Source organism: Hyalella azteca, unplaced genomic scaffold (genome assembly GCF_000764305.2).
Source record: "Hyalella azteca isolate HAZT.00-mixed unplaced genomic scaffold, Hazt_2.0.2 contig15125, whole genome shotgun sequence".
NCBI classification, from domain to species: Eukaryota; Metazoa; Arthropoda; class Malacostraca; order Amphipoda; family Hyalellidae; genus Hyalella; species Hyalella azteca.
Genome location: NW_025944986.1, coordinates 221,741 through 231,971, shown reverse-complemented (window position 1 = coordinate 231,971; position 10,231 = coordinate 221,741). Strand labels below are relative to the sequence as shown.

General features: G+C 36.7%; 1 protein-coding gene across 1 annotated transcript; it reads left to right on the top strand.

The window, feature by feature from the left end:
- Nucleotides 1-2,881: 2,881 nt before the first annotated feature.
- On the top strand, nt 2,882-5,745 carry LOC108673160 (ragulator complex protein LAMTOR4 homolog). Its single transcript, XM_018160947.2, has 3 exons — nt 2,882-3,098; nt 3,354-3,477; nt 4,587-5,745. Exons 1-3 carry the CDS (start codon nt 3,024-3,026, stop codon nt 4,688-4,690), a joined length of 303 nt encoding a protein of 100 aa, XP_018016436.1. The 5' UTR covers nt 2,882-3,023; the 3' UTR covers nt 4,691-5,745.
- Nucleotides 5,746-10,231: the final 4,486 nt, after the last annotated feature.

Genomic DNA, 10,231 nt, shown 5'->3' with positions numbered 1-10,231 from the left:
TGTCAGATGTGCGTATTAAGTTGAAGTGCGTGAATTTCATGCACACAAACATCGTAATATTTTGCATACAAATTTTCAGATGTACGTAATCGGTTAAAATGCATGAGTATCATGCATAAAAACACTGCAATATATTGCACACCTACATGCTCTTACATGTCAAGGTTAAAATAAAAATATAACATGCAGAAAATTTCCTCAAGAAAGTTCGATTCTAGCTTCTAAGTGAAAAAAACACTGGCGTAATCTGTCCGATTATTTTTGCTAGCTTCAATACATATGATGGTTGCGTTGTCCCGGGGCTGAACATTTTACATCTGCCGCTCGTAATGCGCTGTTGGGGTCCGGGTTTTAGTCAGTGCCGCAGTCGTATCTTGTCGGGTCTCGCTAAGTCGCTTGTTGGCAGTCGTCATAAGTTTATTGTGGAAGAGTCCCATTAGTTGACAGTCGTTGAAAAAGATAAATGACCTATTATTTTAGCTTGAAAGTCGTTGTAAAGTAAAAAAATTGGTCGATAACTTCAGCGAAAGTCGTTGAAATTCCAACGACTATTGCGACTGTATGAGACCTGGGGTCTTGGCCATCTATTGGGAAAATATTGAGATCCAAAGAGAGACAATGCACGCTACCCAGTGAGATCATCGAAAAATGTGTCAAATTTGACAGTTGACCTTGCTCTACCAAATAGTGAATAACTGTTAGTAAATTGTATAGGAAGAATATTATGGTTTGAGACTTTTAAATACATCTGTGAATATATTAGGAATCCTTTAAGTATACTTGTATTCACTGATTTCAAGTGGTAAATAAATTGATAGATGATTAAGTTGAGAAATGGATTTAGACACATGAAAACTAATTCCGTCACAACTTGAATTGGACACACACAGATCGTTCAAAGCTGTGTACAAAAATTAAAATTTGCTTAATTAAAAGCTTAATAGTTGTTAATTAAAAGCGTACTGTAATTAAGTAATGTTCAATATTCATTAGTGTTCTAATTCAAAGCCGTGTTGTATTCCAATACAGCTCACACAGCAAATGGAATTCGAACACGTGGATGACGGCATTACGTATCAGTAGAATTTGAAGCACGGACGGAATACGCCTCACCACGTGCCAACTATTGCCACACACAGTGACGGTCCTGACGGAATATAGGGATTTGGTAGGTTTCCGTTCTAAAGGCTTTTAAATAAATATGGCAACATTTTGTGACGTTTCGTTGTTGCTGACACCGTGACACGTAGTGCGGTGTTTTGAGAGTCGCATAAAGCAAACAGAACTTGAGTAACGCATATGGTTATTTTTTTATAGTTTTTCATTTCTTGATGCGTTTTTAATGTGACGGAATATACCGCGTTTACCCTAATATTGAAATTTTATTGAAAAAAATATGTCTAACAGTCTAAGCAAAAGCTCTAAGCTTGAGTTGAAGGAACACTTGCCTTGAGGCTGAGGCCCCTGAGCAGCCTGAGCCCTTGTCTAATTGTCATGGCATTTGTCTATTTTAAATACCGATCATTCAATGCCAATCAATAGATTTGTGCAAATATTATAATAATTTTAATATAATAACCATGCACCTTAAATTGCCTAAAATAAAATGTTCAAAAATTATCAATTTAGATTTATTCTGGTGTTTGGCCAATGACCAGGCTGCAGAGAATGTTTTTTAGCTCAAGACATTGGTGTCTTTTGAAGATAATCGGCCACCTTGACCTTACGGCTTACATGGACATCCCGGTCAGTGGTTGCCATGGTCTGGAAGGTGCAGCATGTGTGCCTGTTTATTTTGGGATGTATGCCAGGAAAGGAAGTTGCCAGGATCCTTGCTAAAAACTGAAAGTGCAACTTAGACCAATTCCTGATGATTGACCCAAATGCTTGCTCTAAAATGCTTGCCATTTTGCCAATTTGTGATAAATGGCACTGAGGCACGCTCTTTGCAATTGATTTGGATGATGCTCAATGATCGACCCAGACGCAGGCTGGCATGTGCTTTCCAATTGATGTGGCTGATGGCCGATGCCCGATGATCAACACATGCCCTCTAGTTCTGCTACATTCAATTTGACTGATGCCTGATGATCAACACAAACTCACACTTTACAATGGATTTGGCCAATGCCTGATGATTGTCACTGATGCACATGCTTTACAATCAATGTGGCTGATGCCTGATGATTGACACGAACAAACATGCTTTATGATTGATTTGGCCAATGCCTGATGATCAACACTGATGCATGCTCCTTGCAATCAATGTGGCTAATGCTCAACACTGATGCATGCTCTTTGCAATTGATGCAGCTGATCCTCAATTATTGACACAGACACATGCAATTTACGGTCATTTTGGCTGATGATCGATGATCAATACTGATGCTTGCACTTTACGATCAATGTAGTCAATGCCTGATGATAAACATGGATTGACTCAACTCCAATCAGACTGTTTTCCAGTCCTTTTTAATCAAAGAACAAACATTCCCCGTTTTGAGACATGATGGAGAGGCAATTGTCTACAAAACATTGTGGTAAACCAGCATTTTTTTAGAATTAGTTCATTTTTAAGTTCCTCATCAACTCAATATTTTAATCAATTACTCATGTATGATAATTCTGGTATAATTCTAGTCTACTTGTGTGACTCAAAAATGAACTTGAGGACCTTGAGTACAAAAACTTTTGTCTCAGGAAATAGGTAGTGCAATTCATGTATGTAAATGAATATTTTATTTCTTGCTGAAATTCATTATTTTAGATACCGTAATATGATAAAACTCCTATTCATTTTTATTTTATAAAACTATAATAAATTCCCCATTTAGGTATGTATTATTACTAAATTATTTATCAATATTGTTTTCACTTCTTCAGTTGCTGATTGTTTTTTCATATAATAAAGCTATAGTTGAGCAAAGCTTGAGTCAATAAAAATGATGAGAGAGTAGAGACACTATAGAAAGCAATATTATTCTGGTACAATACATCTACTTGTAGCCTTACTGGCATCAGACATGCAGGCCCTGCCCAAGCCTGGTGCTGATGAGCTGGGCTATCTGCAGCTCACCTCTGATGGAGCAGTACTTGCTGTATGTATATTTTTCACCGTTTGTAATACAGAAATTTCATGAAAACTATGCCAGTATTTGGAAAGTAATTAATTTTATCATGTTTGTATAAATGTTTTTATCTCTAAACTTCTGTTGAAGAAATTCTTTGTGAGACTTCACTCTCACCTAACTGTTGTGTATCTATTTCAACTTCAATGAAACTTGATATTTTAAAACTCTGGATGAGCAAATATTATTTATTGAATGCAATTCTCATTTTCAAACTACTTCCAGTCACGGGGCACCCTACAGAATGATGAGACTACTGCCAAAGCTCTGGCTCAGCTCGTTGCTGTAGCCTGCAGGAGTAAAGTCTTTCCACGACACATGCAACAGCAGCAACTGTGCAAGATAACAGGTGAGGGGTTTTGAGGTTTTTGTCCCTATTAGGTAATTTGTACATAATTTTACACATTATTTAATTAGTGGTATTACAATATCATAGATGATAACAGCTGCTTAGCATAATGGTTTCCTTTGTTGCTCACATTTTGATGCTGTTGTTGTTGCAGTGTGTTTTAGCATCAATGATACAAATGGTGTCCAGCTAGCAATATTACAATTCTCTTGTTGCACATTTTACATAGCATATACCATATGTTAAATTTGTTGTTAACATTATGATGCCTTGCTTATGCAATTGTAAACAAGCAACACAGCTGCATTCACTGTAAATCAAGGTCTGCTGAGATTGTTGTTGTATAAAAGCAACACTGCTGCATTCCATGTAAACAATATCACTAGGAAGTTGCTAAGAAGCATTTAAAGTAATGAAAATGCCTCAAAAATAAAGATATTTTTGTATGGAATGTCATTTTTATCACTTCTATCTTCCCAAGATATGCATCTATATATAATTAATTGATAACTAAATTTACATGGTTATGAATAAAACTTTAATAGACCAATAAAAAACCTATCCACTCACAACTTGAAGTGGATAGTAAATATAAGAATTGTTCTGACAAGGTTTCTAATGTAAAAAATGCAAGGATTCCAAAATCCTTGATTGGGCAGCCTGAAGTGGAACACCAATTTTTTTATTTCAATTGCTTTCTGATGGATGCTTGAGGGATGGAATTAACTGTACTATGTGTATGAGCACCGTTGCAACAAAGTTTCCTAACAATATTACTATTTGTATTGTTTCACTTGTGTACAAGCATCTCTGCAAAATTATTTAGTAACAATATTACAATTCTGTTTTCATTTCAGTTGTGAACAAGCATATCTGCAAAATTATTTAGTAACAATATTACAATTCTGTTTTTGTTTCAGTTGTGTACAAGCATCTCTGCAAAGTTATTTATTAACAATATTACAATTCTGTTTTCATTTCAGTTGTGAACAAGCATATCTGCAAAGTTATTTATTAACAATATTACAATTCTGTTTTTGTTTCAGTTGTGTGCAAGCATATCTGCAAAGTTATTTATTAAGAATAATACTATTCTGTTTTTGTTTCAGTTGTGTATGAGCACCACTACTATACAGTTTGTCTTGCCAATAAGCGTCTACATATTGTCAAGAAGAACATCAAGGCTTCTGGTGATGCATCTTCTCCCAACTGATCCACCTTCTCCCAACTGATCCACCTTCTCCATACTGATCCATGTTTGTTGTGGCATCAACTAATGTAAAATTTTTAGTTGCTCTTATTCAGACCAATATCTTGCGCAAAACATTTTACTTCACATAAATGGTTCTGCTTATGATTAGTCGTTGAACTAATTAATATTGAATGGTTCAACTGATGGTAAATGGTATTTTTGATGTTGAATGTTCAATCAAAGGAAAATAGTTTAACTGGAGATTATTGGTTCATATTGTCTTAAATGATTAACCCGCCGATAAATGGTTAATGTAGTTTTGAACTGTTCAACCGATGTTAAATGGTTCTACAGACTTCAAATGATTCATATGATGTTGAATAAATCAATTGACGGTAAATGAAGCTTCTGACGTAAAATGGTTTAAGCAATGGTAGATGGTTTGCCTGATGTCAAATGCTTCAGCTGATGGTGAGTAATTTGATTGTGATTAAGTGGCGATAAGTGGTTTAATTAATTGAGATGATGCCCACCGAGTTATTGTTCACTGGAAATTGTACATAAGCGCGTTTTTTTATCATACATACAAATTGAAGTAAACGATTAGGTCATTCTTATCAAGAGATATTTTTAATGATGCTAATAAATGCTTGGCTTATTGTAGCTAGGAATTTCAACTAGCCTTAAGTAGTGTTATGGGGCTCATCTAAATGTGTATTTAGGTAACTACTTATGTTAGCAAATGTGTCATTTTTTTCATTGCTGCTTTACATTTTATTTTGTCGATATCTGAACCGATTAATTATTAGGCTAGAGATTTGCCATCTTATTCTAGTTGAACTTTTTTGTCTGCATAAACTATGCGGTTATGCAGACATTTGTTTTATGTTCAGTTGCCTACGCTTAATAAAATGTTATTTTCGTAAATACTGTTGCTTTCCTAGGTGCTGTGGTGAGAATAAGAGTTCTTATAACATTTTGTCTATTCATTTCGTGTTTGGTGTGAATAGAATGCCCATTCTTACTTGAAGTTGTTTATCGTCATCGTTTGTACAGTGATTACAATATAGATTTTATTATTATTATTATTATTGATACCCTCCATTATTATTATCTCATTTGTCGTCTTAGTGACTGATGTTTTGAATTTTTTAGAGAGTGTTAATCTCTTCCTTCTAAAGTAGGTATTTAACATCACAGCGATGAGTCGACCTAAAGGGATTATAAAAATGGCCAGTTCGCGATTTCTATGAGCTGAAGCCATTCCTCCGCTCGAATTCCCGGTGTATTTAACGTGAGATTCAGGCCCTCAAACTTTTACTAAGAAATAATGGTTCGTTATCATGATCGTAATGAATATTTCATCATTTATGAACGAATATGACTTGGCAGCACATCGCCGCCCACTCCCAGCAAGCTGAAAGCAGGCTTGTGAAAAGGCCTTCTGCAGAAGAACTTTTCTTGAATTTTGCTGCTGCAAGATTCGATGTCATTATCAATAGACGTAATTAACTTATAATGCAAGGGCTCTCGGAATTTTGCTCCTGTATCTGCCAATATTGCGTTACTCTTGACCTCAAACTAGTGTTGTACGGTGGCAGTGACCACTTCCATTTCGTAACATAGTTCCAAAATGTATTTGCTGGCTGTGCTTCTCCGCCAATGAAAGTTGCCCCAGGCACTCTTACGCGAGAATCTCCTTAACGCCTTCATTAATGAAACCTCACCTTTGTCAAGCAGCTTATTCTGGATGTTTCGCAAAGAATCCTTGATGCTGCTGGGACTTGCATATTGTTTGTGACGCCGCCACCTTACACGCATTCTTGATGGCGGACAAGTGAGAACTCGTCAGAAAGAGACGGCGGCCAAGAAGTTAGCCGCCATCGCGTCTTTTCCACAAGCAAACGACATAAATGGTAAGAGAAAAGATGCTAAGAAGATCGCCGAAGTTTTATCACTAACGATAGGTACGGCTTGAGAAGTTCGAGTCGAGCGCAATCGCTAGATACCTAGTGGGCTTAGCAGGAGCTTGCAAGGACCTGCGTGGCTTCATTGGCAGCTTCTTAAACGTGGCAATAGCCTTACGTGTGTGTTGAAGCAGCTCCTAAACTTCTAAAGGTCAAGCTAAAAGTATGATTTAGCGAACCGTAGGAGCGTGTTGTAGTTGGTGGGGTCAGAAGTAAAAAGGGAGAAGAATAGGTATGAGGCCAAAGCGAACTTGCGTCGTGGCGCACTAGCCATGGTCAGAACTTAAATAGTTCAAAAATGCATGTAAGATAACCGTGCGAAAAAAGGAAGGTAGAATTTTTACAGCGGAACCTACATACGTATATACTAGTATATATTGAGTTATAGGCCTTTCTTGTCCGCGGACTTGGCCGTTATTTAGATCATCTGGCATCTCTGCTTGTATCGCTCAAGTGACTATTGCAAAAACCACGTCAGCGTATTCCATGATTACGTGATCTTTCATGTTACCGGTTTCAGTGGCAACCTGATTATTAATTGACAAGTTGATCAATATAAGATCTATAAATCAATAGTAGAAAACCTGAGTGGTTTTGGGTTTGTTTATGATTGTCCGAATAACGTATTAATATGGATTGATTGGCCAAGGAAGAATAATAACGAGTCGTGCATCTTAGCGCAAATATTAGAGATAGGTTTACAGGATACACTGAATAGAAGTTACAGGATCAGTAGATGGAGTATTACGACTGCGAGACGGTAGAGTATCGGAGTCTATAAAGACGTGAGAGCGTCTAGTCTAGAGTTAGCTGCGAATCACAGGTGACGTAAGAGAGACTAATGACATCATGGGTGATGACGTTCTGACACGTACCCCATTGACCTCCTGGACAAACACGCTGCCTGTCTCACGGCCGTGCCTCAAGAAATTCATCGTACGGGAATATCTTCCAAACTACCAAACCGATTTCAATGAAATTTGGTCTTTAGATTCCTGACCAGCTAAAGGTGATGTCTAGCCCGTGTGAATTTTCGCGATTTCGTCCGCGTTCTCGATTTATACGGTAATACGGGCAAAAATACGCTTCGTACATGGAATTTCTTCCACACTACTGAACCGATTCCAATGGAACTTGATATATAGATTCCTAACCACTTAAGGGTGATGTCTAGCCCGTGTGAATTTTCGCGATTTCGCCCGCGTTCTCGATTTATACGGTAATACGGGCAAAAATACGCATCGTACATGGAATTTCTTCCACACTGCTGAACCGATTTCAATGAAACTTGATAAGTAGATTCCTGACCACCTAAAGGTGATATCAAGCCCGTGTGAATTTTCGCGATTTCGCCCGCGTTCTCAATTTATACGGTAATACGGGCAAAAATACGCATCGTACATGGAATTTCTTCCATACTACTGAACCGATTTCAATGGAACTTGATATATATATTCCTAACCACCTAAAGGTGATGTCTAGCCCGTCTGAATTTTCGCGATTTCGCCCGCGATCTCGATTTATACGGTAATACAATAAACAATATAACAATAAATATTTAGAGATTTCCAATATTTTTTGCCATTGTAGCGGCTAATGTAGCGGCGCTACATTTTACTGTAGCGGCAGCGGTAGCGCCCGCTACAATCTACTGGGTGTAGCGGTAGCGGTGGCGCCCGCTACATTTAGAGCATGTAGCGGTAGCGACGCTACATTTCAAAGTAGCGCTGCCCAGCTCTGCTTACAACTTACGTTGATTAACTTGACACAAGACTCTCAGGGTCAGCGGTATATATACCACTACGTTTAGCGAGAAGAAGTCGAAAGGAGTAACTCTTTGTTACTATATTATGACTAACATCGCTGAAGCAAGCACAAATGCTAAACCACGTTTAAAGAGTATGACACACAACTCATCTCCTACCGTTGGAACAAGACACCTCTTTATATTCCAATAACATGGCGAAATGTTGAAATTCTAAGTAACATGATTAATTATCTAATAAATAAATATACTCAGAGGTGGGCAGTAGAGCGCTACATGTAGTGGTCGCTACATTTTCAGTAGCGGTAGCGGCGCTACATTTAAGCAATTGTAGCGGTAGCGGTAGCGCCCGCTACATTTAGAGCATGTAGTGGTAGCGGTAGCGGCTGCTACATTTCAAAGTAGCGCTGACCACCTCTGAATATACTGTACGCTTTAGTACACATTCGAACATTCATGTTGGAATTATTAGTACACATAGCTATTAACAATTAATAGCTCAAGAATTTCAAATACCATTAAAGGATTTGTACAGCTTCATACTGCGAAGGCAAATCATTTACATTGATACAATCATTCTAAAATATAGTACAATTCATTTTGTAATAAAATTGACTGTTGCATTGCTATCAGTAACAATTAATTTTTTTAATCTCAATGCAATCAGACTAAATAAGTCTGATAAGTGTGTTAATGTTTATAGTAACAAGTAACAACGGTGTTAATGTGTGTTAATGTTTTAAGTGTTAATGTCTAAGTGTTAATGTTTATAGTAACAACGGTTTACATTTTCGTAATCAGTTCGTAAATTTTATATGATTACACGCATGGTTTAAATAAAGTTTAGAACTTTTAGCAAGTATTATACTACTTCGCCTAATATGATACAAATATGGAAAAAACTTGTTCGATCAAGGCAGACTTGTATCAACCAAGAAACTTGGTGTAAGCAAAATACACTGACGATATTGATTAACAGGAAAAGCTAATGTGTTAACACAGAATTTTGCAATTATGAAAAGAAATCAAGACATTTTCACGGCATTGTGATTCACGGATCACGAGGGCATTGCTGCTTATCGCGCAATATCAATTGTTTGAAATTGAATTTGCTGGCATGACCGATTTTCATCAACAAGAAGGTTTAATGCGATTTGATTTCCGGAATGCGACGGCGGAAGCTTACGTTTCATAAGCAAGTCAGTCACGCTGTGTTAGTCAATACACTGACCATGGTTAGTCACACTGACCATGAGAAGAAAAAAAAAATCCTAAACAACTCGCCTATGTTTACTATCAAAGACAAATTGAGTTCATAAATGCTTGTGATGTTATGATCTAACGAAGGTCGAAAGATCGTCGCGGACACGTGAGATCTTTACGATTTTACAATGTCTGATTCTTACGTTATAATGTTTAACATTACTGTTTAACAAGAAAATAGTTATCGCAAATATCTCATGTTTACAATATTTTGAAAATACTTTAAAATATTCTGCTTTTTTAACAATCTATGAACCAGATTGTATTTAATTCATTTCTGCGATATATGGTAACTGAAAGTTACCATTTAAGCGTAACACGAAATCAGTACAAATATTTGTCGTAATATCATAAATTAATTGTGGTAAAGTTCTTATAACTTACTTAGCTTGCATAAAAAAAACATACATAAAGGGTTTACGCAATTTACTTGCTTGCAACTGGATGAGAAAAGTTGTAATGTAAACATGTTGAATCGATACTCTGATAATTATAATAGCCCACATAAGTATTCTTGACATATTTTTATCATATCGTTATCTTGTTATTAACAACAAATATTAACAA

Coding starts and splice junctions, on each gene's coding strand:
- LOC108673160 (XM_018160947.2), top strand. CDS start 3,024: ATGCAGGCCCTGCCCAAGCCTGGTGCTGATGAGCTGGGCTATCTGCAG. Junction 3,099..3,353: donor CTGATGGAGCAGTACTTGCT/GTATGTATATTT, acceptor AACTACTTCCAG/TCACGGGGCACCCTACAGAA. Junction 3,478..4,586: donor GCAACTGTGCAAGATAACAG/GTGAGGGGTTTT, acceptor TTTTTGTTTCAG/TTGTGTATGAGCACCACTAC.